General features: G+C 53.6%; 2 protein-coding genes across 3 annotated transcripts in view; both read left to right on the top strand.

Annotated features, from left to right (window-relative positions):
• The first annotated feature begins 745 nt into the window (after window positions 1-745).
• On the top strand, window positions 746-24,320 carry LOC128336199 (uncharacterized protein C2orf72-like). Its single transcript, XM_053275492.1, has 3 exons — window positions 746-1,469; window positions 13,539-13,685; window positions 24,255-24,320. Exons 1-2 carry the CDS (start codon window positions 779-781, stop codon window positions 13,682-13,684), a joined length of 837 nt encoding a protein of 278 aa, XP_053131467.1. The 5' UTR covers window positions 746-778; the 3' UTR covers window position 13,685; window positions 24,255-24,320.
• A 1,563-nt stretch (window positions 24,321-25,883) lies between these two features.
• The window catches only part of BAZ1B (bromodomain adjacent to zinc finger domain 1B), a 42,840-nt gene continuing 40,793 nt past the window's right edge, over window positions 25,884-27,930 (top strand). The window contains exons 1-2 of one of the 2 annotated variants that reach the window (XM_053275236.1): window positions 25,884-25,999; window positions 26,151-26,314. In XM_053275236.1, coding sequence (XP_053131211.1) covers window positions 26,172-26,314 — 143 coding nt within the window. In that variant the 5' untranslated portion in view covers window positions 25,884-25,999; window positions 26,151-26,171. Of the gene's footprint in view, window positions 26,000-26,084; window positions 26,315-27,930 lie in introns of those variants that run through there. The other variant, XM_053275235.1, reaches the window with a different exon arrangement.

A 27,930-nucleotide genomic window follows, 5' to 3' on the forward strand; every position in this document is an offset into this window, starting at 1 on the left:
CTGCCTTTCAGGTGTCACAAGAGACCTTTTTGTTGTGACAAATTGTATGTTTGTAGTGCATTTCTATACTGCCCCATACAGGGCAGTTTACATTCTAAACCCATTAAAACAACTGAGGCCGCTGCCCTCTGGAACCTGATTGTATGAACTGTCCCTAACCCGTGAGCTGTTCACACTTGGGAACAGAGGAAGCTGCCATATACTGAGTCAGATCCTTGCTCCACCTAGCTCAGGATTGCCTGCACTGACTGGCAGCGGCTTCTCCAGGGTGCCAGGCAGGAGTCTCTCCCAGCCCTATTTGGAGATGCTGCTAGGGATGGAATCTGGGACCTCCTGCATGCAAAGGGGATGCTATCCCCTAAGGCAAGAGGGGACGACCTTGGTGCTCCTGCTGCTGTTGAACTACAACTCCCATCATCCCCCCGCCATGGGGGGTGAGTTGGTCTTTAACCACAGCTGGAGAACTGGAGTTGCCCAGCTCGGCCTTCAGGGGCACCTCTGGCAGCAGAGGGCACTCACAGGGGGTTGCCCATCCAAATGCAAGCCAAGGCGAACCCTGCTTTGCAAAGGGGACAAGTCACACTCGGCCACTGCTGCAAGACCGGCCCTGGGCTCTTACCCCAGGGGGGCCAGTCACTGGGCCTTTGACCCAGGGGGGCCGAGGGGCAGGTCAAGTGCTGGACCAAGCTGTTCCTGGGTGTGTGTATTGTGACATCGGCAAAGGGTGTGGGGGGGTGGACCCCAGCAGGGCCAGCAGAGGGCACCAGAGCCCAGGGCCATGAGTACAGAGGGGCCGTGCTCGGGGAAGCCTGCCCCCAAAGCGCCCCCCGAAGCGCCAACATGTTGCGCCCCCCTCTCTGGGCAGAAGGTGCTCCAGGACTTTCAGATCCTGGTCCACAAGGTGGGAGGCCGGCCTGAGGTGCTGCTGGTCGGGGAGACCCTGGAGGGCAAGGACATCTACGGCCACATGGCCTCCTTTGTGCGGGACCTCTTCTCCGCCCCCTGCCACCCCGTCAGCCCCGCGGACGCCCTGAAGGAGCCCTGCGCCGCCCCCTGCTCCCTAGGCGGCAAGCAGTGCCAGCTGATCTTCTTCCTCTGCCGCGCCTCCTGCCTGAAGTCCAAGCCGGCCGAGCTGCGCAGGGTCCTCAAGGAGCTGAAGCGCTTCGTCCAGCAGTCGCCCTGCGCCGTGGTGGGCATCCTCACGGACCCCACAAAGGGGGAGGCCGAGGAGGCCCGCGACCAGCTGCTGCGGATGCTGCGGGGGGTCTTCCCCAAGGCGCCGGCCTCCAAGCGGGGCAGGCGGGCGGCCCCCGGCAAGAGGGACCTCGGCACGGCTGGCGACGGCAAGGGCAGGCCGATGGAGCTGGAGGACGTGGAGGTGGAAGCGGAGGTCTACGTGCCGGGCTACCCGCGGGGCAACTTGGCGATCATGAAGGCGGCCTGCCGGGCTTCGGCAGCCGTGGCCAGAGGTGCTGAGAAGTGGGCATGTAGCAGAGCAAGTGGCTGGGCGTTGGGGTGTGAGGCGGCAGGGGCTGTAGCCTGCAACTTCCTTAAATGACCCCGTTTTCCCTCGATGCCCCTTATACCTGGAGCCCGAACTCCAGAGCCTCATAGATCTCTGGTGCCCTTTATTTTCCCCTCGATGCCCCTTATACCTGGAGCCCGAACTCCAGAGCCTCATAGATCTCTGGTGCCCTTTATTTTCCCCTCAATGCCCCTTATACCTGGAGCCCGAACTCCAGAGCCTCATAGATCTCTGGTGCCCTTTATTTTCCCCTCGATGCCCCTTATACCTGGAGCCCGAACTCCAGAGCCTCATAGATCTCTGGTGCCCTTTATTTCCCCCTCGATGCCCCTTATACCTGGTGCCCGAACTCCAGAGCCTCATAGATCTCTGGTGCCCTTTATTTCCCCCTCGATGCCCCTTATACCTGGTGCCCGAACTCCAGAGCCTCATAGATCTCTGGTGCCCCTTATTTCCCCCTCGATGCCCCTTATACCTGGAGCCCGAACTCCAGAGCCTCATAGATCTCTGGTGCCCCTTATTTCCCCCTCGATGCCCCTTATACCTGGAGCCCGAACTCCAGAGCCTCATAGATCTCTGGTGCCCCTTATTTCCCCCTCGATGCCCCTTATACCTGGAGCCCGAACTCCAGAGCCTCATAGATCTCTGGTGCCCCTTATTTCCCCCTCGATGCCCCTTATACCTGGAGCCCGAACTCCAGAGCCTCATAGATCTCTGGTGCCCCTTATTTCCCCCTCGATGCCCCTTATACCTGCAGCCCGAACTCCAGAGCCTCATAGATCTCTGGTGCCCTTTATTTCCCCCTCGATGCCCCTTATACCTGCAGCCCGAACTCCAGAGCCTCATAGATCTCTGGTGCCCTTTATTTCCCCCTCGATGCCCCTTATTCCTGCAGCCCGAACTCCAGAGCCTCATCGATCTCTGGTGCCCTTTATTTCCCCCTCGATGCCCCTTATTCCTGCAGCCCGAACTCCAGAGCCTCATCGATCTCTGGTGCCCTTTATTTCCCCCTCGATGCCCCTTATTCCTGCAGCCCGAACTCCAGAGCCTCATCGATCTCTGGTGCCCTTTATTTCCCCCTCGATGCCCCTTATACCTGGAGCCCCAACTCCAGAGCCTCATAGATCTCTGGTGCCCTTTATTTCCCCCTCGATGCCCCTTATACCTGGAGCCCCAACTCCAGAGCCTCATAGATCTCTGGTGCCCTTTATTTCCCCCTCGATGCCCCTTATACCTGGAGCCCCAACTCCAGAGCCTCATAGATCTCTGGTGCCCTTTATTTCCCCCTCGATGCCCCTTATACCTGGAGCCCCAACTCCAGAGCCTCATAGATCTCTGGTGCCCTTTATTTCCCCCTCGATGCCCCTTATACCTGGAGCCCCAACTCCAGAGCCTCATAGATCTCTGGTGCCCTTTATTTCCCCCTCGATGCCCCTTACACCTGGAGCCCCAACTCCAGAGCCTCATAGATCTCTGGTGCCCTTTATTTCCCCCTCGATGCCCCTTACACCTGGAGCCCCAGCTCCAGAGCCTCATAGATCTCTGGTGCCCTTTATTTTCCCCTCGATGCCCCTTACACCTGGAGCCCCAGCTCCAGAGCCTCATAGATCTCTGGTGCCCTTTATTTTCCCCTCGATGCCCCTTACACCTGGAGCCCCAGCTCCAGAGCCTCATAGATCTCTGGTGCCCTTTATTTTCCCCTCGATGCCCCTTACAACTGGAGCCCGAGCTCCAGAGCCTCATAGATCTCTGGTGCCCTTTATTTTCCCCTCGATGCCCCTTACACCTGGAGCCCGAGCTCCAGAGCCTCATAGATCTCTGGTGCCCTTTATTTTCCCCTCGATGCCCCTTACAACTGGAGCCCGAGCTCCAGAGCCTCATAGATCTCTGGTGCCCCTTATTTTCCCCTCGATGCCCCTTACACCTGGAGCCCGAACTCCAGAGCCTCATAGATCTCTGGTGCCCCTTATTTCCCCCTCGATGCCCCTTACACCTGGAGCCCGAACTCCAGAGCCTCATAGATCTCTGGTGCCCCTTATTTCCCCCTCGATGCCCCTTACACCTGGAGCCCGAACTCCAGAGCCTCATAGATCTCTGGTGCCCTTTATTTCCCCCTCGATGCCCCTTATACCTGGAGCCCGAACTCCAGAGCCTCATAGATCTCTGGTGCCCTTTATTTCCCCCTCGATGCCCCTTATACCTGGAGCCCCAACTCCAGAGCCTCATAGATCTCTGGTGCCCTTTATTTCCCCCTCGATGCCCCTTATACCTGGAGCCCGAACTCCAGAGCCTCATAGATCTCTGGTGCCCTTTATTTCCCCCTCGATGCCCCTTATACCTGGAGCCCGAACTCCAGAGCCTCATAGATCTCTGGTGCCCTTTATTTCCCCCTCGATGCCCCTTATACCTGGAGCCCGAACTCCAGAGCCTCATAGATCTCTGGTGCCCTTTATTTCCCCCTCGATGCCCCTTATACCTGGAGCCCGAACTCCAGAGCCTCATAGATCTCTGGTGCCCTTTATTTCCCCCTCGATGCCCCTTATACCTGGAGCCCGAACTCCAGAGCCTCATAGATCTCTGGTGCCCTTTATTTCCCCCTCCATGCCCCTTATACCTGCAGCCCGAACTCCAGAGCCTCATAGATCTCTGGTGCCCTTTATTTCCCCCTCGATGCCCCTTATACCTGGAGCCCGAACTCCAGAGCCTCATAGATCTCTGGTGCCCTTTATTTCCCCCTCGATGCCCCTTATACCTGCAGCCCGAACTCCAGAGCCTCATAGATCTCTGGTGCCCTTTATTTCCCCCTCGATGCCCCTTATACCTGGAGCCCGAACTCCAGAGCCTCATAGATCTCTGCTGCCCTTTATTTCCCCCTCGATGCCCCTTATACCTGGAGCCCGAACTCCAGAGCCTCATAGATCTCTGCTGCCCTTTATTTCCCCCTCGATGCCCCTTATACCTGGAGCCCGAACTCCAGAGCCTCATAGATCTCTGCTGCCCTTTATTTCCCCCTCGATGCCCCTTATACCTGGAGCCCGAACTCCAGAGCCTCATAGATCTCTGCTGCCCTTTATTTCCCCCTCGATGCCCCTTATACCTGGAGCCCGAACTCCAGAGCCTCATAGATCTCTGGTGCCCTTTATTTCCCCCTCGATGCCCCTTATACCTGGAGCCCGAACTCCAGAGCCTCATAGATCTCTGGTGCCCTTTATTTCCCCCTCGATGCCCCTTATACCTGGAGCCCGAACTCCAGAGCCTCATAGATCTCTGGTGCCCTTTATTTCCCCCTCGATGCCCCTTATACCTGGAGCCCGAACTCCAGAGCCTCATAGATCTCTGGTGCCCTTTATTTCCCCCTCGATGCCCCCTTATACCTGGAGCCCGAACTCCAGAGCCTCATAGATCTCTGGTGCCCTTTATTTCCCCCTCGATGCCCCTTATACCTGGAGCCCGAACTCCAGAGCCTCATAGATCTCTGCTGCCCTTTATTTCCCCCTCGATGCCCCTTATACCTGGAGCCCGAACTCCAGAGCCTCATAGATCTCTGCTGCCCTTTATTTCCCCCTCGATGCCCCTTATACCTGGAGCCCGAACTCCAGAGCCTCATAGATCTCTGCTGCCCTTTATTTCCCCCTCGATGCCCCTTATACCTGGAGCCCGAACTCCAGAGCCTCATAGATCTCTGCTGCCCTTTATTTCCCCCTCGATGCCCCTTATACCTGGAGCCCGAACTCCAGAGCCTCATAGATCTCTGCTGCCCTTTATTTCCCCCTCGATGCCCCTTATACCTGGAGCCCGAACTCCAGAGCCTCATAGATCTCTGCTGCCCTTTATTTCCCCCTCGATGCCCCTTATACCTGGAGCCCGAACTCCAGAGCCTCATAGATCTCTGCTGCCCTTTATTTCCCCCTCGATGCCCCTTATACCTGGAGCCCGAACTCCAGAGCCTCATAGATCTCTGCTGCCCTTTATTTCCCCCTCGATGCCCCTTATACCTGGAGCCCGAACTCCAGAGCCTCATAGATCTCTGCTGCCCTTTATTTCCCCCTCGATGCCCCTTATACCTGGAGCCCGAACTCCAGAGCCTCATAGATCTCTGCTGCCCTTTATTTCCCCCTCGATGCCCCTTATACCTGGAGCCCGAACTCCAGAGCCTCATAGATCTCTGCTGCCCTTTATTTCCCCCTCGATGCCCCTTATACCTGGAGCCCGAACTACAGAGCCTCATAGATCTCTGCTGCCCTTTATTTCCCCCTCGATGCCCCTTATACCTGGAGCCCGAACTCCAGAGCCTCATAGATCTCTGCTGCCCTTTATTTCCCCCTCGATGCCCCTTATACCTGGAGCCCGAACTCCAGAGCCTCATAGATCTCTGGTGCCCTTTATTTCCCCCTCGATGCCCCTTATACCTGGAGCCCGAACTCCAGAGCCTCATAGATCTCTGGTGCCCTTTATTTTCCCCTCGATTCCCGTTATACCTGGAGCCCGAACTCCAGAGCCTCATAGATCTCTGGTGCCCTTTATTTTCCCCTCGATGCCCCTTACACATGGAGCCCGAGCTCCAGAGCCTCATAGATCTCTGGTGCCCTTTATTTTCCCCTCGATGCCCCTTACACCTGGAGCCCGAGCTCCAGAGCCTCATAGATCTCTGGTGCCCTTTATTTTCCCCTCGATGCCCCTTACACCTGGAGCCCGAGCTCCAGAGCCTCATAGATCTCTGGTGCCCTTTATTTTCCCCTCGATGCCCCTTACACCTGGAGCCCGAGCTCCAGAGCCTCATAGATCTCTGGTGCCCTTTATTTTCCCCTCGATGCCCCTTACACCTGGAGCCCGAGCTCCAGAGCCTCATAGATCTCTGGTGCCCTTTATTTCCCCCTCGATGCCCCTTATACCTGGAGCCCGAACTCCAGAGCCTCATAGATCTCTGGTGCCCTTTATTTCCCCCTCGATGCCCCTTATACCTGGAGCCCGAACTCCAGAGCCTCATAGATCTCTGGTGCCCTTTATTTCCCCCTCGATGCCCCTTATACCTGGAGCCCGAACTCCAGAGCCTCATAGATCTCTGGTGCCCTTTATTTCCCCCTCGATGCCCCTTATACCTGGAGCCCGAACTCCAGAGCCTCATAGATCTCTGGTGCCCTTTATTTTCCCCTCGATGCCCCTTATACCTGGAGCCCGAACTCCAGAGCCTCATAGATCTCTGGTGCCCTTTATTTTCCCCTCGATGCCCGTTATAACTGGAGCCCGAACTCCAGAGCCTCATAGATCTCTGGTGCCCTTTATTTCCCCCTCGATGCCCCTTACACCTGGAGCCCGAGCTCCAGAGCCTCATAGATCTCTGGTGCCCTTTATTTTCCCCTCGATGCCCCTTACACCTGGAGCCCGAGCTCCAGAGCCTCATAGATCTCTGGTGCCCTTTATTTTCCCCTCGATGCCCCTTACACCTGGAGCCCCGAACTCCAGAGCCTCATAGATCTCTGGTGCCCTTTATTTCCCCCTCGATGCCCCTTACACCTGGAGCCCGAACTCCAGAGCCTCATAGATCTCTGGTGCCCTTTATTTCCCCCTCGATGCCCCTTACACCTGGAGCCCGAACTCCAGAGCCTCATAGATCTCTGGTGCCCTTTATTTCCCCCTCGATGCCCCTTATACCTGGAGCCCGAACTCCAGAGCCTCATAGATCTCTGGTGCCCTTTATTTCCCCCTCGATGCCCCTTATACCTGGAGCCCGAACTCCAGAGCCTCATAGATCTCTGGTGCCCTTTATTTCCCCCTCGATGCCCCTTATACCTGGAGCCCCAACTCCAGAGCCTCATAGATCTCTGGTGCCCTTTATTTCCCCCTCGATGCCCCTTATACCTGGAGCCCCAACTCCAGAGCCTCATAGATCTCTGGTGCCCTTTATTTCCCCCTCGATGCCCCTTATACCTGGAGCCCCAACTCCAGAGCCTCATAGATCTCTGGTGCCCTTTATTTCCCCCTCGATGCCCCTTATACCTGGAGCCCCAACTCCAGAGCCTCATAGATCTCTGGTGCCCTTTATTTCCCCCTCGATGCCCCTTATACCTGGAGCCCCAACTCCAGAGCCTCATAGATCTCTGGTGCCCTTTATTTCCCCCTCGATGCCCCTTATACCTGCAGCCCGAACTCCAGAGCCTCATAGATCTCTGGTGCCCTTTATTTCCCCCTCGATGCCCCTTATACCTGCAGCCCGAACTCCAGAGCCTCATAGATCTCTGGTGCCCTTTATTTCCCCCTCGATGCCCCTTATACCTGCAGCCCGAACTCCAGAGCCTCATAGATCTCTGGTGCCCTTTATTTCCCCCTCGATGCCCCTTATACCTGCAGCCCGAACTCCAGAGCCTCATAGATCTCTGGTGCCCTTTATTTCCCCCTCGATGCCCCTTATACCTGCAGCCCGAACTCCAGAGCCTCATAGATCTCTGGTGCCCTTTATTTCCCCCTCGATGCCCCTTACACCTGCAGCCCGAACTCCAGAGCCTCATAGATCTCTGGTGCCCTTTATTTCCCCCTCGATGCCCCTTACACCTGCAGCCCGAACTCCAGAGCCTCATAGATCTCTGGTGCCCTTTATTTCCCCCTCGATGCCCCTTACTCCTGCAGCCCGAACTCCAGAGCCTCATAGATCTCTGGTGCCCTTTATTTCCCCCTCGATGCCCCTTATACCTGGAGCCCGAACTCCAGAGCCTCGTAGATCTCTGGTGCCCTTTATTTCCCCCTCGATGCCCCTTATACCTGGAGCCCGAACTCCAGAGCCTCATAGATCTCTGGTGCCCTTTATTTCCCCCTCGATGCCCCTTATACCTGGAGCCCGAACTCCAGAGCCTCATAGATCTCTGGTGCCCTTTATTTCCCCCTCGATGCCCCTTATACCTGGAGCCCCAACTCCAGAGCCTCATAGATCTCTGGTGCCCTTTATTTCCCCCTCGATGCCCCTTATACCTGGAGCCCCAACTCCAGAGCCTCATAGATCTCTGGTGCCCTTTATTTTCCCCTCGATGCCCCTTACACCTGGAGCCCCAACTCCAGAGCCTCATAGATCTCTGGTGCCCTTTATTTTCCCCTCGATGCCCCTTACACCTGGAGCCCCAACTCCAGAGCCTCATAGATCTCTGGTGCCCTTTATTTTCCCCTCGATGCCCCTTACACCTGGAGCCCCAACTCCAGAGCCTCATAGATCTCTGGTGCCCTTTATTTTCCCCTCGATGCCCCTTACACCTGGAGCCCCAACTCCAGAGCCTCATAGATCTCTGGTGCCCTTTATTTTCCCCTCGATGCCCCTTACACCTGGAGCCCCAACTCCAGAGCCTCATAGATCTCTGGTGCCCTTTATTTTCCCCTCGATGCCCCTTACACCTGGAGCCCCAACTCCAGAGCCTCATAGATCTCTGGTGCCCTTTATTTTCCCCTCGATGCCCCTTACACCTGGAGCCCCAACTCCAGAGCCTCATAGATCTCTGGTGCCCTTTATTTCCCCCTCGATGCCCCTTACACCTGGAGCCCCAACTCCAGAGCCTCATAGATCTCTGGTGCCCTTTATTTCCCCCTCGATGCCCCTTACACCTGGAGCCCCAACTCCAGAGCCTCATAGATCTCTGGTGCCCTTTATTTTCCCCTCGATGCCCCTTACACCTGGAGCCCCAACTCCAGAGCCTCATAGATCTCTGGTGCCCTTTATTTTCCCCTCGATGCCCCTTACACCTGGAGCCCCAGCTCCAGAGCCTCATAGATCTCTGGTGCCCTTTATTTTCCCCTCGATGCCCCTTACACCTGGAGCCCGAGCTCCAGAGCCTCATAGATCTCTGGTGCCCTTTATTTTCCCCTCGATGCCCCTTACACCTGGAGCCCGAGCTCCAGAGCCTCATAGATCTCTGGTGCCCTTTATTTTCCCCTCGATGCCCCTTACACCTGGAGCCCGAGCTCCAGAGCCTCATAGATCTCTGGTGCCCCTTATTTCCCCCTCGATGCCCCTTATACCTGGAGCCCGAACTCCAGAGCCTCATAGATCTCTGGTGCCCTTTATTTCCCCCTCGATGCCCCTTATACCTGGAGCCCGAACTCCAGAGCCTCATAGATCTCTGGTGCCCTTTATTTCCCCCTCGATGCCCCTTATACCTGGAGCCCGAACTCCAGAGCCTCATAGATCTCTGGTGCCCTTTATTTCCCCCTCGATGCCCCTTATACCTGGAGCCCGAACTCCAGAGCCTCATAGATCTCTGGTGCCCTTTATTTCCCCCTCGATGCCCCTTATACCTGGAGCCCGAACTCCAGAGCCTCATAGATCTCTGGTGCCCTTTATTTCCCCCTCGATGCCCCTTATACCTGGAGCCCGAACTCCAGAGCCTCATAGATCTCTGGTGCCCTTTATTTCCCCCTCGATGCCCCTTATACCTGGAGCCCGAACTCCAGAGCCTCATAGATCTCTGGTGCCCTTTATTTCCCCCTCGATGCCCCTTATACCTGGAGCCCGAACTCCAGAGCCTCATAGATCTCTGGTGCCCTTTATTTCCCCCTCGATGCCCCTTATACCTGGAGCCCGAACTCCAGAGCCTCATAGATCTCTGGTGCCCTTTATTTCCCCCTCGATGCCCCTTATACCTGGAGCCCGAACTCCAGAGCCTCATAGATCTCTGGTGCCCTTTATTTCCCCCTCGATGCCCCTTATACCTGGAGCCCGAACTCCAGAGCCTCATAGATCTCTGGTGCCCTTTATTTCCCCCTCGATGCCCCTTATACCTGGAGCCCGAACTCCAGAGCCTCATAGATCTCTGGTGCCCTTTATTTCCCCCTCGATGCCCCTTATACCTGGAGCCCGAACTCCAGAGCCTCATAGATCTCTGCTGCCCTTTATTTCCCCCTCGATGCCCCTTATACCTGGAGCCCGAACTCCAGAGCCTCATAGATCTCTGGTGCCCTTTATTTCCCCCTCGATGCCCCTTATACCTGGAGCCCGAACTCCAGAGCCTCATAGATCTCTGCTGCCCTTTATTTCCCCCTCGATGCCCCTTATACCTGGAGCCCGAACTCCAGAGCCTCATAGATCTCTGGTGCCCTTTATTTCCCCCTCGATGCCCCTTATACCTGGAGCCCGAACTCCAGAGCCTCATAGATCTCTGGTGCCCTTTATTTCCCCCTCGATGCCCCTTATACCTGGAGCCCGAACTCCAGAGCCTCATAGATCTCTGGTGCCCTTTATTTCCCCCTCGATGCCCCTTATACCTGGAGCCCGAACTCCAGAGCCTCATAGATCTCTGGTGCCCTTTATTTCCCCCTCGATGCCCCTTATACCTGGAGCCCGAACTCCAGAGCCTCATAGATCTCTGGTGCCCTTTATTTCCCCCTCGATGCCCCTTATACCTGGAGCCCCAACTCCAGAGCCTCATAGATCTCTGGTGCCCTTTATTTCCCCCTCGATGCCCCTTATACCTGGAGCCCCAACTCCAGAGCCTCATAGATCTCTGGTGCCCTTTATTTCCCCCTCGATGCCCCTTATACCTGGAGCCCCAACTCCAGAGCCTCATAGATCTCTGGTGCCCTTTATTTCCCCCTCGATGCCCCTTATACCTGGAGCCCGAACTCCAGAGCCTCATAGATCTCTGGTGCCCTTTATTTCCCCCTCGATGCCCCTTATACCTGGAGCCCGAACTCCAGAGCCTCATAGATCTCTGGTGCCCTTTATTTCCCCCTCGATGCCCCTTACACCTGGAGCCCGAGCTCCAGAGCCTCATAGATCTCTGGTGCCCTTTATTTTCCCCTCGATGCCCCTTACACCTGGAGCCCGAGCTCCAGAGCCTCATAGATCTCTGGTGCCCTTTATTTTCCCCTCGATGCCCCTTACACCTGGAGCCCGAGCTCCAGAGCCTCATAGATCTCTGGTGCCCTTTATTTTCCCCTCGATGCCCCTTATAACTGGAGCCCGAACTCCAGAGCCTCATAGATCTCTGGTGCCCTTTATTTTCCCCTCGATGCCCCTTATACCTGGAGCCCGAACTCCAGAGCCTCATAGATCTCTGGTGCCCTTTATTTCCCCCTCGATGCCCCTTATACCTGGAGCCCGAACTCCAGAGCCTCATAGATCTCTGGTGCCCTTTATTTCCCCCTCGATGCCCCTTATACCTGGAGCCCGAACTCCAGAGCCTCATAGATCTCTGGTGCCCTTTATTTCCCCCTCGATGCCCCTTATACCTGGAGCCCGAACTCCAGAGCCTCATAGATCTCTGGTGCCCTTTATTTCCCCCTCGATGCCCCTTACACCTGGAGCCCGAACTCCAGAGCCTCATAGATCTCTGGTGCCCTTTATTTTCCCCTCGATGCCCCTTATACCTGGAGCCGCCGCCCCCCTCGAGCCTCATAGATCTCCGGTGCCCTTTCTTTTTTCCTTGATGCCCCTTATACCTGGAGCCTCCATCCCAGCCTCATGGACTCCCTGTGTCCTTAAATGACTTCAGCCCTTTTCCCTTGCTGCCCCTTATATCTGGAGCCATTGAGGAAGATAGGAGCTGGAGTTCAGCAACAGCTGGAGAGACAAGATTGCCTCTCCCTGACCTAGAGCCTCACCGATCTCTTGCAGTGGTTTAATTTAAAAGCTTTAAAAGGTTTAAGCGCACAAAAACTCCTATAAAGCTTGATGTTGTCAGAGGGACGGAAGTGAAATTGGGCAGGCATGTTCTCCAGAGATGAATCCACAGAGAGAGGACCTGCATTTGTTCATGAACCTGACCCCCATTTGTGCTAACCCTGACCCTTTCCTCTGTGCAGAAATGACTGCAATCTGACCCTCACAGTTTGGGAGTCGGGATAAAGTGTGTGTGTGTGTGTGTGTGTGATAAGATAACACGGAGAGGGCTGTGAAGGCAACAATGCGATTCCCCTCTTTCCCATCTCTCGGGGGCTAGGCGTTGCCAAAGATCACCGAGAGCATTCATCCCCTGACATGGTACCAGTGGCCAAAATGGTGGGCCAGCCTCATGAACTAAAGCCAGATTCAGATGTTATGCTGTATGACTGAGTGTACAGACGTCTGTACACTCATACACATGTCTATGTGAATACGGAGACGGCGAATATTTATATCCCGCTTTTCAACAAAAGTTCCCAAAGTGGTTTATAAATAGATGGATGGATGGGCCCCTGTCCCTGTCCCCAAAGGGCTCACAGTCTAAAAAAGGAAGATAAGATAGACACCAGGCACTGCAGGGATGCTGTGCTGGGGATGGAGAGGGCCAGTTGCTCTCCCTGCTGCTCAGTGAAGAGAACCGCCCACATTTATTTATTTATTTATTTATTTATTTATTCGATTTCTATACCGCCCTTCCAAAAATGGCTCAGGGTGGTTTACACAGAGAAATAATAAATAAATAAATAAGATGGATCCCTGTCCCCAAAGGACTCACAATCTAAAAAGAAACATAAGATCACAGGGTTGTTGTGAAGAGAAACTTAAGTATGTAGTACGCTGCTCTGGGCTCCTTAGAGGTAGAGCGGGATATAAAATGCAAAAAACCCCAAATAAAACAGATAGACACCAGCAAAAGTCACTGGAGGGATGCTGTGCAGGGGACGGATAGGGCCAGTTGCTCTCCCCGCTGTTCAATAAAGAGAATCGCCACTTTTAAAAGGTGCCTCTTTTGTTCCGATAGCAAGGGTTAGGCTGTGCAAATGGCTGTACCTGGACTTATTTCAAGTGTGGATACAGGCCCTTCAAATGCATGGCACAGATTATAGGAAGTGTGTACTACTGTACCTGCATTCGGCATAAGTACATGTGAATGACTGTGCCTGGATACAGATCTGTACTGTGTACCCTGTACACTCATCATATGAGTGTTGAACGTAATGTGTGAACTAGGCTTGCATCTCCGCCCCACTGGAGAAGCCTGCTCTGTACAGTCAGGGACTGGCGCCTTGATCCAGACTGGCATCCCGTTGCCCCCGGGGGCGGTCGTCACGTCTTTTAAAAACCGGTGCTATAAACGTTCCATAAACGTTGCAGGTTCTTCGTGGACGTCCATCCTCGTCAAAAGCCTCCTGGGGACAGTGCTGGTGGCCGGCATGGCTTCTGCCGCGGGGTGGTATTTCTATGATCAAGGCATGATCCCGCCTGACCTTCTCCCTGGAGCCCTCTTTGCTTCTGCCTGAGGTGGGTGTGTTTTCGACTTGATGGCCTCGGTGGAGGGCGAGGCAGCTTGCTCTCCCTGCCTTAGAATGCTGAGAATTCTGTCGTCCAATCTCCACCCCGCCCCCCTGCAAAAACAAAAACGCTGTTCTTTACTGGTTTGTGGAACTCACTGCCACAAGATAGGGAGACAGCCACTACCTCTGCGGGCTTTCACAAAGGGTTTGGCCGATGTGGGGAGGAGTCAGACAGGCTACTAGTGACTCAAAATTGAGCCTCCATGTTTAGAGGCAGTTTGAGCACCAGCTGCTGGGGACAGTAGGACAGCCAACACCTCTGTGCTCTACTTTTAAGGTTGCCGGAGCCATCTGGATGGTTGTTGTTGAAGGGAGAATGCTAGAAAAGGTGGGCTCTGTTTCCTTGCCTTGTGGGACCAAACTGTTTTTTTGGATCGTATAGATCGACTTCCCATCACCCCAAGCCACAGTGGTCAGTAGTCAGGGATGATGGGAGTTGTAGTCCAGCATCTGCAGGAGGACCAAAGTTGTGCAGCTCTCATAAACATTTTTTTTTAACTAACCAGACAGCACCTTTTAAACTAGCTACTGTAGTATTTTAAGGCATGAACTTTTGTGCATAGAAATATTAGTTTTTCTCCGTTCAGAGTGAACATTTCCCGCAGATACAGTGTGAAAGCAAAGATGGTCAATCACAGGCAGGTAATGACGAAAATCCCATGTCCCTTTAAAGAGACATTGATGACATGTCAGTGGTTTCCCACATACCCGCTAGCAAAGGAGGACAATGACCGACTACGTGTCTCGGTCATGTGCCTGAACCCCATAATGACAATTCAAGGAGAGGCTGACACCGTCAGATTTCACTGATCAGTTCTTGTTCGGCTGTATCTCGTCCCCCTAAACGTATGAGCTGGCACTCTTAGGACTGTAGGTATTCAGGCTACAGCTAAAAAGGTGAAGAGGATGGGGTTTGTTAGGCAGCAGCCGTGGATGGAGAGGTAAAAACTGGTGTTGCACTGCGGATAAGAGCTTGTGGGGCAGGAAAGAAAGTAAGGCGACCACAGAGCCCTGGGGTTGTCTTTGGTAGAATACAGGAGGGGTTGACCATTGCCTCTTCCTGTGCAGTATGAGATGATGCCTTTCAGCATCTTCCTATATCGCGGCTGCCCGCCCGATATAGTACCAGCGGGGATTCGAACCGGCAACCTCTGGCTTGCTAATAAAGTCATTTCCCGCTGTACCATTCGGTGCAGGAAATGAAGCATTGGTTACTCACCGTGAAGGCTTCTTCTGGTTGCTGCTGTCAAGGCATCTCATGAAGATGGGTTATCCCTGTCACGTGCTCCTAGGCAGGACTATGCAAATTAGTTTAGAAAGGCAGTCCTATATAGCAGTGTTTCTCAACCTTTTTGGAGTCAAGGACCGGTAAATTCTTCGTGCTGCGTCTCAAGGACCGCTACATTCTTGGTGCACAGTTTCCTGGACCAGCAGTTAGTAAAGTGGTTTCAAGTTTATCTATTAGTACTATACTAGGCGTGCACAACTCAAATGACCTGGTGGGCCAAAGCTGATCATGACTTGCCTCATGGGGGCTGAGGTCAATTTTTAAGGTGCTGATTATTAAAGTAACACTTAATTGATTAAGTCTTACTTTAATAATCAGCACCCTAAAAATTAATTTGATTAATTCTGGTTTACTTTAAACTCTGAGCACGTAGAATTGCGAACACATCCTCCTGTAACAACCAAAGTGGGAACTCACTAATCTTCCCTATGGAGAAGTGTGGGAGCTCCAGCATCTACTTGTAAGGGAGATGCACCAAGTCCCAGCTCTGTATATAACATAGAAGTGTGTGCATGTGTTGGATGAGGGGCAGAAGTCTGAGTCTGCACTTCAGGAAACAAAACCTTCACTTACATACTTGCTTCTAAAATTTGGAACTTGGCTCTGCTGTGAGCACAACTCAGCAGTTTGTTTTGATCAGTATCACCCTGGCCAGCCAGTCATTCCAACAGCAGTAGAACAGTGTGACTTGCAGCTCTTTTTGCAGAGCCTGGTATTATTCTATTGTAGTTACAGGGCTTGGCATGTTGTTGCCCAGGTGCATGAGGGATGTTTCAGGAAGCCAGTACCAATCAGAGGCAGATTGTGACAGGGATATGATGATTCCTTATGTTGTCTTCCCCCGGAGCCATCAGTGCAAGGCATCTGATCCTTTGGGCAGGCTGGGTCTTCCATAGTCGCTGAACAATAGAGCTGAACAGGCTGCTCTGTCGATTCTGATGCTGGCACCATCAGAGGCACTGCCCGCATCTCACCTACACACCAACCCAAGACAGGCTTGCCATCTTTCTGGTTGAACCGGGCTGGCTCTTGGAGGGCACCCGGAGTAAGTACAGTGAGAAATCCTCAGCCAATTCGCCTTTTCACTGGGGCGTTTGCTCCGTTCAGTCCCATTCTTGCAGCACAATGCCCAAGCGCTGTAATCTCTCTTGGCGGTTTGGCTGGCAGGCTGATCATAAATAATGGCATTTTCTTTTTTCACGGGGCGACTAATCTCCGCACCCCAACACCTTCCCCCCTTCTCATCTTTCTCCCCCACCCCTCTGGGTCTCGGGAGTTTTAAGCACGTGAGTCTCTTCCCTGCCTACCTATTCTTCAAAGAGACCCTGTAGTGTAAAGAAAGACCCAACAAGAGCAGCGCGAGCAAAGCCTCTCTGTACAGTGACTCCAAAAAGAGAGAGGACTAGTGAGGGAGGCATCAGCTCCCCACCCCCCACCCCTGCGCCACACCAGCCCAGAGGGGATCCCTCCCTCTCCTCCCCAACATGCACACACCACCACAAGCACCCAGGGAAGCAGCCCGCCGCCAAGAAGCAGCCTCCCCCTGCTAACGCCTTCTACCCCTCTCCAAAGCCCGGCCACCCCGATCGTGCCCCCCAAGACACTCGAGAAGCTACAAAGCCGTCCCTCTCCAACACAGGACTCGGGAGGAGGACCTGGAACAGGGACCCCCGCCCCTCCGCTTCAGGGGCGAAGAGGGATAAAAGAGAGGCGATGGTGGAAGAGAAGGAAGAAAGGAGGAAAGGAGGAAAGGAGCAGCAGCAGCGCTGGGCAGTCCGGCATCATTCTTTTTCTTTTTTGGAAGGGGCCTCTGATCTGATCGCAACAACCCAGCCTCTGCTGTGCTCCTTGGTCCGGAGAAGAGAGAACTGAGAGTTGGGAGTGTGGGGAGGGCTCCTGCTTGCACTGTCTACGGCTCCTCTCCGGCATCGGCCCGTCAGCCGGCCGCCCCTCTTCCAGTCACCGGCGCTCTTCCCCCACCCTCGGGGGTCGGTGGCCTCCCCGGTCTGCTCAGGCGCAAGGCTCAAAGATTGTGGCCTCCTCCCCGCCTTGGCCCCTGAGCCAGCCAGCCGATCTCCCTCCTTCAGCACCAAGCTCTCCAGGCGTGTGGGCGCCAAGGCAGACGACCCCTTCCCCTCCTCGCCTGGTGCCGCTCTGGCTGCGCTGCGCTGACTACCCCAGCACTAGGAAGCCAGGCGTCCCTCCTTGCTCCCTGCCGCCCGCGCCACGGTGAGGAGAGTGCAGGCTGAATCTCCGTGGCGGAGGCAGCGCCGGCGGCAGTAGCAGCAGCCGCAGCAGACCCCGCTGCCACTGCCGCTGCTGCGAGGGTTAGGGTGCCCCAGCCGGTGAAGCTGGGGGCGGGCATGGTTTGGGCAACGAGGCCCCCAGCATGAAGCTGCTGCTCCCCAAAGCATGGACCGGCACTCAACCTGTCGCGGACCAGCACCGGTCCGCAGACCGGCGGTTGAGAAACACTGCTATATAGCTCTGACGGGGATAACCCCGCCCCAGTTCTTCTAGGCCGAGTGAACCAGTAGTACGAGAAAGTTATGCAGAGAATAATACAAGAGAGAAGAAACACATATACATGTCCCTACGCCCTGCAAGGAACAGATGTGTGTGGGAGCGTATAACCTGGTCCCAGGAGGGTTCTTCCCCTAGAGAGGAAAGCGAGCCACAAGGGTGGGCTGAGATGCCTTGACAGCAGCAACCAGAAGAAGCCTTCACGGTGAGTAACCAATGCTTCATTCTCGGTTGGTGCTGTCAAGGCATCTCATGAAGATGGGACTTACCAAAGCAAACTTCCCAAGTCAGGGAGGGATAACGCTGCTCATTCCTGGGGAAGAACCCTCTGGAGTGCTCTCCTACCGAATGCCGCTTGGGCAGCGGCGTATGTGTCCAGTTTATAATGTTTTATAAAGGTGGATGGACTCTTCCATACCGCTGCCTTACAAATCTCCTGTACTGAAGCGTTAGTGGAGAAGGCGGCCGAGGCGGCTGCCGACCTGGTGGAGTGTGCCCAAATATTGGCCGGAGGAGGGACCTTTTGTGTCTCATAAGCTAAGGTAATGCATGCTCTAATCCATTTAGCAATAGTTCTTGCTGATACCGCCTCTCCCATAGAGGTGGGCAGGTAAGAGACAAACATAGATTCGGTCTTATGAAAACTGGTCGTGCGTTTTATGTAGCATCTCAAGCATCTACGTAAATCCAGCTTGTGCCACAGTTTCTCTCTGGGGTGCTTCGGATGCGGGCAGAATGAAGGAAGAAAGATGTCTTGTGATGCATGGAAATGAGATATCACCTTTGGTTGGAAAAAGGGGTCCGGAATCAGCCTGACCGAGTCCTCAGAGAAGACGCAGAACGACTTGTGGACTGAGAGCGCTCTCAGCTCGGAAACTCTTCTAGCAGAGGTGAGTGCCACCAAGAAGGCCAACTTCTGAAACAAGAGGCGTAGTGGTATGGTACGGATCGGTTCGAAAGGAGGGCCTTGTAATGCTTGAAGCACCAAATTCAGATCCCATGAGGGGAAACGATGTATCACTGGGGGAGACAATAGGGTGGCCCCCCTGAGAAACCTTTTTAGGAGAGAATGATACTGTAAGTTAGCCTTCCCCTTCAACATTGGCAATAATGCGGCAGCTTGCCTCTTGAGGGTGTTGGGCTTCAGTCCTTTATCAAGCCCATCCTGGAGGAATTGTAGGAGATGTAGTGGAGTCGCCTTGTCACTAGGGAGTTTTTTCCTGTGGAGCCAACGCAGAAACATCCTCCATGTATACTGGTAGATTCGATTAGTGGAATTTTTCCTAGAACCCAGGATGGTTTCAGTCACTTTGGGGGGAAGTCCCTGCGCTCGCAATCGGATCCGCTCAGTCTCCAAGCGGCTAGTTGAAACCAGCCCGGATTGGGATGGTGAACTGGCCCCTGGAGAAGAAGGTCTGGTCTCGCGGGGAGGTGCCAAGGCTGGTCTATTGCCATGCCTACGAGGTCCGTGAACCAGTGACGTCTGGGCCAGAACGGGGCCACCATGACGACCTCTGCTCTCAGATCCGTATCCTGCGGAGTACTCTGGTCAGAAGTGGTATCGGGGGGAAGGCGTACAGGAGACCCTGAGGCCATCTGCAAGACAGGGCATCCGTTCCCCATGCTGCACGACAGTGGAACCTGGTGATGAATATCTCTGTCTTTGCGTTGAGGGGAGTGGCGAACAAGTCTGCTTGTGGCCGCCCCCACTTGTATGCCAACTGATCGAACACTTCCGTGTTGAGGGACCACTCCCCCGGGAGGAGGTCCTCCCTGCTCAACCAATCCGCTACTGAGTTCAGATCTCCCTTGACATGGTGAGCTGTGATGGAATTGAGGTGCTTCTCGGCCCAAGATAGGAGGAGGACTGATTCCTGGAACAGAGAATGCGATCGAGTTCCTCCCTGTCTGTTTACGTGTGCCTTGGCTGTGGTGTTGTCAGTTTTCACTAAGACATCTTTCCCCTCGACCAGGGGTTGGAAATGTAAGAGGGCCAGACGGATAGCTCTCAGCTCAAGCCAGTTTATAGAATGGGATCTTTCTAGGCTCTCCCATCGTCCTTGGACTGAGTGTTGTAGGCAGTGTGCCCCCCAGCCTCTGTTGCTTGCGTCTGTTGTGATAATGAGTTTCGGAAGTTCGAGGAAGCACTTGCCTGTTTGGAGATTCCGAGACCTGGTCCACCAGGTCAGGGACATTTTCACCTGCGGAGGCGGAATGACTAGGATGTTGCGCCTCGTGGTTATGCACGCTTGGAATTTCAGGAGGTACCATTGGAGGACCTGAAGGTGTAGCCTTGCCCACGGGCCCGCTTCCAGCGTTGACACCATTAGTCCCAGGAGTCGAGCCAAGGACAGTAGAGGCAACTTCAGCCTCGCCAGGACGTCCCTTGTTTCTGATGTAAGCACCTGGGCTCTGTCTTCCGGGAGGAAGACCTTGCACGATAGAGTGTCGATTATTACCCCGAGGTGGCGAATTCTCTGCGTCGGGGAGAGGTGACTCTTTTCTATGTTGATTAGAAAACCGTGTTGATTCAGTGTTGTCATGGTCCTTTCCAGATCCCTTACTGCTGAATCCCAGGACTCCGATTTTAGGAGTAGATCGTCGAGGTACCCCACTATGTGTACCCCCTGAATACGAAGTAGAGCGAGGACCGGGGCGAGGATCTTGGTGAACGTCCTGGGTGCAGAGGCGAGGCCGAAGGGGAGGGCCTTGAATTGATAGTCCAGCCCTGCGTATTTGAAGCGGAGTAGCGGCCTGCTGTCGGGATGTATGGGAATGTGTAGATAGGCCTCCCGTAAATCTATTGATGACAGAAAGTCTCCTTGCTGCAGAGATTCTAAAATGGAGCGGAGGGACTCCATGCAAAACTTGCGTGTTCTGACGAAGGAGTTCAAATATTTTAGGTCTAGAACCGCTCTGCGGGACCCGTCCTTTTTGGGTACCGTAAACAGGATGGAGTAGACTCCCCTCCCCTCCTGCCCCCTGGGAACAAGCTCTATGGCTCCGATGTCTCGCAGGTGTAGGATAGCCATGGACATTTCCGCGTGCTTTGAAGCGGAGTGAGAGCGGGGAGTAGGGAGAAATCGTGGACGAGGGGAGGAGCCCAGCTTGATCCTGTAACCGAAACGAATGACCTCCAGAGCCCATGCATCCGATATATCGCGTAGCCATGTTGGGAGGAAGTAGGATAGGCGACCCCCCAGGCTGAGTAAGTCTGTGTCAGAACTGATTCTTTGCCTGAGGTTTCCCCTGGCTGCCGGGGTTGCGGAAGTTGGGGTTCCTGCTGGTGAATCGCTGGCGGGGCCAGGAGGATCTGGAGCCGCGGAAGTCTCTGTCTCTGCCCCTAAAGGCGGGGCGGAAGGAACGAAAAGGCTGTTGGTAGCTTCTTCTGAAAGCTGGTTTATCGGGCTTCCTGGGGGCCGACGGCATGGTTTTCTTTTTATCTTTCGATTCGACTAGTATGTTCTCTAGGGCTGAATCGCCGAAGAGCTTAGACCCCTCGTAAGGCAGAGCACATAGGTTGTTCTTGGATACGGAGTCTGCTTGCCACGCCTTCAGCCAGAGATGCCTTCTACCGACCACTGAAGCCGCCGAGTATCTTGCCGAGTAACGTATAGTGTCGAGGGAAGTATCGGCGATGAGTGCCTGTGCTCGCTGTAGTTTCAACAGCTGCTGTCTTAGGCGAGTAGATTCCGGTGGAGTCTCGTCGATGAGGTCGTTGATCCACAGAAGACTGGCCCTGGCCGTCATGGAGGCCACTGCGGCTGATCGTGTAGCCAGTGAGGCGTTGTCGTGGACCCGTCGGAACGAGAACTCCGCCTTCTTATCCGATGGTTCTTTGAGGACCCCTTCCCCATCTCTCGGTACCAGGGATCCGCTGCTTAGTTGTGAAATAGGAGCATCGGTGGTCGGCGTTTGGAGGAGTGTGGTAGGTTCTTGTTGGAACGTGTAGAATCTAGTGGAAGAGTTGGAAGCTTTTTTCGGGACACTCGGCGCCGCCCATTCTGACTTGATAACTTCTGAAAAATAGGTGGGCATGGGTAAGGGAAGCTCTCAAGGCTGTGGCTTGGGAAAGACCAGATCGCCCTTGGAATTTTGGCCTGGTTCAGGCGTGGGCTTAGCCTGTAGACCAATGGTAGTTAACACTTTGGTCATGAGGGGGTTAAAATCTTCCGGGGAGAAAAGGCGTTGGGAAGATTGTGCTTGCTCGATCTCCTCTGCCCCTGACCAGTCTCCCTCATCTCTCTCTAGTCCCTGGTCACCCTCGCAGGCCATATCAGCTCCCCTGATATCAGCTGTGGTGTCTTCCGCCTCCTCCTCCAGAAGGGGGGGGTGGAATATGTGGAGCTTTCTTTCCTACTGGGCAGATGTCATTTGCCGTGGGGTCCCCAGATTCTTGCCCAGATCCCTCAGATGAGCGTACTGAGGTAATGACCCTAGCAGTCTTTTTATGCTTTTTATGCCTCTTTGTATGTTTCCTTCTGCGCTTGGACCTCCTAGGGGAGGGGGAGGAGGAAGAGGAGGAGGAGGAGGATTCCTCATCAGAAGAGGAAGATGATTTTGTGGGCCTCTTAGAGCGTTTACGCTTGTTATACTCCCTCAGCAGACCCAGGGACTCTTTCATTGTCGATTTAAACCAATTTTGCCATTCCGTGGGCATTTGGGAAGGCATTGGCAGATTAGCTACCGATTCCGATAGGGGGGAACCCTCCCGCCCCTCCGATCGGGGCACTCTCGCTGTAATACTAGCTGAGGATGTAGAGGGAGCAGCCGAAGCCGTTCCCGCCATTTCTGGTGCAGCGCCATCTAGTGGCTGTAGAGCGTCGGTAGTGGAGGCGGCCATTTTAGGTAGAGAGCACAAGGCCCGGATCTCTGCTTGTGTGGGGGGGGGGGTTGGGGATCGGCCTAACCCTTCCCGCCCTGATGGCCTCGTTTAATGCGCCGAACGTAGGCTCAACTAGATTAAAGTCGCCTGCGAGGGCCGCACTACGTGTAAAGCGCCTCGGGCGATTTAAGCTCTCTCCGGCCTCCGTTCTTCCTGAGGACTCGCCTCCCGAAGGGGCGATCGAACGCAGGAACGCTCCCACTGCCTGCCCGGACAGAACAGAGTCAGCCGGGGCCGGGGCAGGGAGGACAATTGTGCACTGAACTGTGGCGATTGGGCTGGGTTGGGGTGCTGGATCGCCAAGTTTTCTAGTGTGCCCCGGGAAACGCTCAGACGGACGCCCAGCGGGCACTAGCACATGCAATACCCTCCTCCTACTTTCTGAGCCCCTGGAGGGATCTCCCATAAAAATCTAATTGACAAAGGAGGGGGGGGGAAGGGGCTAACCGGGGGGGGGGCCAACAAACCAAGGTTGGAGTGAAAGGCGCTGAAAAGTACTGACGGGGTTGTTGTTTTTTTTAAATATATATCTGGAGTGAAAAAAGTACACGAAACAATAGGGACCACGGGGAAAAGGTAAGAAGCAGAAGCAATACAGGCCTGAACTGGACGAGCCGAGGAACACAGCCTGCCAGGAGCAACAGGACTAGAAGAACTGGGGCGGGGTTATCCCCGTCAGAGCTCTATAGGACTGCCTTTCTAAACTAATTTGCATAGTCCTGCCTAGGAGCACGTGACAGGGATAACCCATCTTCATGAGATGCCTTGACAGCACCAACCGAGAATACCTGGCGTGAATCTCAACTCTGCCGTTAACTAATTGCAAGACCTTAGGTTAGCCCCTCCCTCTCTGCCTCATTCTTCTGTGTACAAATTTGACAGATCTCTCTCTCTCTGCCGTGTGCAATATAAAAACAAAAACAAGACACTTTCACAGACTAAAAACAATACAGAGTAAAACAAAATAATTCCACAGTTTAAAACAATTGAACTGTTTAAAATGAATTTTAATTAAAAGCCTGAGAAAACCGGTGTGTCGAGGATCTTTTTAAAAGAAAAGAGAAAAAGAATTCACCTCAGAACAACACATTAATATTTTTATTTATTAACTCATGATAATATTTCATGAGAACACATTTTCTTTATCAAAATATTTTTAAAAACAACAAACCTGCAGTTTTTAAGCATGGTGGATTCTTTGCTCAAGGGACTCAGGATAAAGAGGGAAAAGCCATGCCTGCAGGGAAAACCTCCAAACACAACTAAGGGCTTTATGATGGTGGAGTGATAGTCTCACACTGATTTATCCCTACAGTCATGGAAGGAAGGAAAAGCATTAGCCATATTCCAGGGTGCATGATGAGTTATTGTAGTGGTTAGAGTGCTGGACTAGGACCGGGGAGACCCGAGTTCAAATCCCCATTCAGCCAGGATACTAACTGGGTGACTCTGGGCCAGTCACTTCTCTCTCAGCCTAACCTCCTTCACAGGGTTGTTGTGAGGAGAACTGAAGTATGTAGTACACTGCTCTGGGCTCCTGGGAGGAAGAGCGGGATATAAATGTAATAATAATAATAATAAAGCATGGCCTCTAAACTTTGTCCTTCCTGAAAACCAAGGGGCTTTGAGAGCAAAGTGTGAATCGGACAAGATGCTATGAGGGACACAACAGTTATTATTGCTCATATTTGGTGAGGTTCCCAAGTTCCATGTTGTATTGTTACTGGCGAAGCTTGCAACTTGTCTTAATTGTTCTGTATTTGCAAACTCTGTGCAAAAAACCATCAACGAAGAAATCCATCTTTGTTTTTGCTCCCTAGATTCCAAAGTCATCTGGATTTCAGCGGTCCTGGACCTGCACAATAAAATCAACAGCATGGTGCTCACTGTGTGTGTGTGTGTGTGTACACAGCATAAAACTGGTTGGTTAGTTGCATGAATGTAAGATAAGCCATTCTGACATCTTCCAGTGGGGACAAATTTGCTCCCCGCCCCGATGGCCTCTTTGTAAAAACCACGAAAGGTGATGCCCCAGTGCTCTCTCTCTAGTCTCCCAGCCCCCTCCCTGGAATCTAATCCAGAACCATTTCTCTCCTCCTGTGAACAGGGACAATCACTAAGAGTGTTCACTAAGAGTCGACTTGAGGGCACTTAATCCATCAATCAATTGCTAAGCCCACATGGGGACAATCGCTTCGCAATTCAATAATATGACTTATTTATTATATTTGCGCCCGGTCCCCACCCCAAACTTCCGTCTCTGGGAGGGAATGTTAAGTGGAGCCGGCCTGCCCAAAGAACTTGTAAGCCCCCAAGTTTCATGCAGGGGGTTGGAGAGCCCCTACTGGGCCATCAGATTTGGTTGGGTCAGAGGTTACGGAGGCTGGGTTCAGCCCCTAGGCCTGTTGGAGCGATTCTTGTCGTGAGCCACATCTTGTTTCTAAGAACTGAGCAGAGAACTGTTCTTAATTAGAGTGAAAGTATGCCCATAAAAAGTGGCAGGCAGAGCTCGATGCTGAACCTTAGAGGGGGGAAAGAAAGTGGGTTTGGGGAAAGTGCAGTGCCTGAAAGAGGGAGACCAGCAGCTTCTCAGAAGCGGAGGGGATTTAAGTCTGCATGGAAGGTTCTGTCTCCTCTATTGGGAAATCACTATTGTAGCAAAATAAAAATCTACATCTTGTAGTATCTTATAAAGACTGACAATTGCATTGTGACCAAAGATTTCCTGGACTTCATTGGATATGCAGGGCACTTCTGCCTCGACAGTCTTGAAGGTGCCATGCCTGTGCAACATTCTGCGCATGCTCCGAGGAACTCTTTGCTCATTCATGCATTTCGAAACTAGAACCAAGGCCTGACCTCTGTATGTGGTTCATTCAGCTCTGATGATGCCCCTAAAGCAAGGTTCTGGCCTCTGTACATGCTCAGAGACCTTGTTTTCACTCTATACGTTTCAGGGGCTGAGTTCACGGACGGAAGGCCCTACCCCAATATAGAAGGAAAGGAAGCTTTATTCTATCGCCCTCCTTTTTCCATGATGCTCGGGAGGGTGGGGCGGCGGAATGAATGACACCGTCCCTTTTAAGGGTGCTGCCCCTTTAAGGTGAGGCCGCGCGCCGCTCTTCCAGACAAAAGCCGGGGAAGCGGGGTTCCTCCCCCACCCCCTTCTCCTTCAAGTCCCGCCCCCACTCGATGTCCCGGCCTAAGCCGCGAGCTCCCATTGGCCGCGTCAGGCGCGGGGGGCAGCCTCAGCGGCGACACGCAAAATGGCGGCCGCCGCGCGCCTTTCTGGCGCTTACATAAGGCGACCTGTCTCTTACCTCCTAGTCTGCTGCGCGCGGCGCACTCTAAAGAGCAAGCCCCTCCCTCCGCTACCGCCTACTCTTTTGAGCGACGTCTCCGCTGGCCCGTGGCGCGGCCGAGCGTCGGGAGCGGGCCCAATCGGAACGTGGGGGAGGCGGGGTTCTTTAAAAAAAAAAAGAAACGCCCGCTCCCATTTTTGTGCTCTGCCCCCCTTTTTCGCTCTTATTGCGCCTGCGTAGACGGCGACCGAGAAGGAGGGGGGGTGAGTGAGTGAGGAGCGCTGCCTGCCGGTTTAGCTTCTTCCCGGCGGAGGGAGGAGGGAGGAGGAGGAAGAGGAGGGGAGGGAGGAGGAGGAAGGCGGGAGGGAGGAAGGAAGCGGCGCTCCCGCCATTTTCCCGCCTTCTTCTTCTCAGGAGGAGCCCGCTTTCCCGCCGATGGCGCCGCTGCTGGGCCGCAAGCCCTTCCCGCTGGCCAAGCCGGTGCCCCCGCCGGGAGGAGGAGCCGGAGAAGAAGGAGTCGCAGCGGCCGAGCCGCGCTTCGTCATCGCCCACACGCAGGAGACCTTCCGCTCCAGCGAGTATCCTGGCCTAGGCCGCGCTCGCGCGGGGGGGGCGGTGTGTGGTGGAAACGGGGGGGCCTCAGTGGGGGAGGGGCGGGGGGAGAGAGAGAAAGAGGCCCCCCGCCAGCCCGGAGGCAGAGGCGCCCCTCTTTTCCTCCCTCCCTCCCAAGGGACTCTAGGTGGGGGGGGGCGCTGCTTGCTGCTTTTCCTTCTCCTGGCTCCTCCAAGTCCGGCCTGCCTTTTGTTAACGCCTCGGGAACTTCTTCAGGATGGGAAGAAGTGCTGGTCTTGGGGCCGGGAGGGAGGGAGGAGGAGGCTCCTCAAGTGGGAAAGCCGCTTACGGGGACAGCGGGGTGGTTGGGAGGGAGGCGCTGGGTCCTGGAAGGAGGCACTCTGGCGCTCTGTGTGTGTGTATACACATCCGTGTGTGTGTGGGTGGGTTGGTTGATCCTGTGCCAGTACCACTTGGCATGTGTGTCCCTAGGCAGTGTGAGCGTCTGTGTACTTATAAGAATAAACACACACGCACGAGTGTGCGTTCTCTCTAATATATACACACAGATATAGCACACAGATATATGCGCGCACACATATAAATAAACACATATATACTATATAAAAACACATACAGATGCGTGTGCACACATACTACGTATATATGCATATAAGTACACACAGGTATAGATATAACAGATGCACAAGGACTATTTATCAAACAGATGCACACGTTATGTGTGTATACGTGTATGACAATAAACACAGGCATGTGCACTCTATATACACACTCACACAGATGCGCACACATAAAAAGAAACGCAGATGCATGCACACATGCATTTAACACAGGTGCACATGCACTATTTTCCAAACATGCACACATTTGTGTGTATACATTTATAACAATAAACACACACAGGTGTGTTCTCTCGATATATATACGCATATGCAGACGTGCACATATAAAAACATATACAGATGCATGTCCATTTAGTGTGTACACATATACACATATAACATGCACATGCACTTTTTATCAAATACATAGAGATGCATACATGTTATGTATGTGTACATATGTATGCGTGCGTGTATAAATAAATAAATATGAACACAGATATGCACACTATATGAATATGTATACATGGAAAGAGACAAATTGTAAAGCTGCAGACAGAACTCCATACAAGTGTTTTCTGGATCCCAGGAGGATGCTGTTAAAAAGAATTATGTAAATTTATTGTTAATTGACAAACGGTGTGATAACGTGCAAGACATTTCAGCTTCCTCCTCTTTCAGTTGCTCCAATGTTATAGGAAAGGTCCAGCAGCTAAAGGTACTGTTACTGCACTGTTGTGCCGTTTAGTTTAACACCAGAGCAGCTGAAGAAAGCGGAGCCAAAACGTCTTGTACATTCTTCTGATTGTGAATCAACAAGAAACTTATACACACATACACAACTACATAGTATGCTTACAGGCACACTCTTTAATTGTGTGGTGGGGAGGGGGAGACAGCTTCCCCCCACCTCTTCTGGAGAGTTTGCTTTTCCTTGTTTGAGTTTGCTTTTCCTTCCATTCTTCATCCTCTTCTTCCTTGCAGTATAGAGCTGCATCTCAGGCACTCCATTCGTGGCA

Source organism: Hemicordylus capensis, chromosome 12 (genome assembly GCF_027244095.1).
Source record: "Hemicordylus capensis ecotype Gifberg chromosome 12, rHemCap1.1.pri, whole genome shotgun sequence".
Lineage (NCBI taxonomy): Eukaryota > Metazoa > Chordata > Lepidosauria > Squamata > Cordylidae > Hemicordylus > Hemicordylus capensis.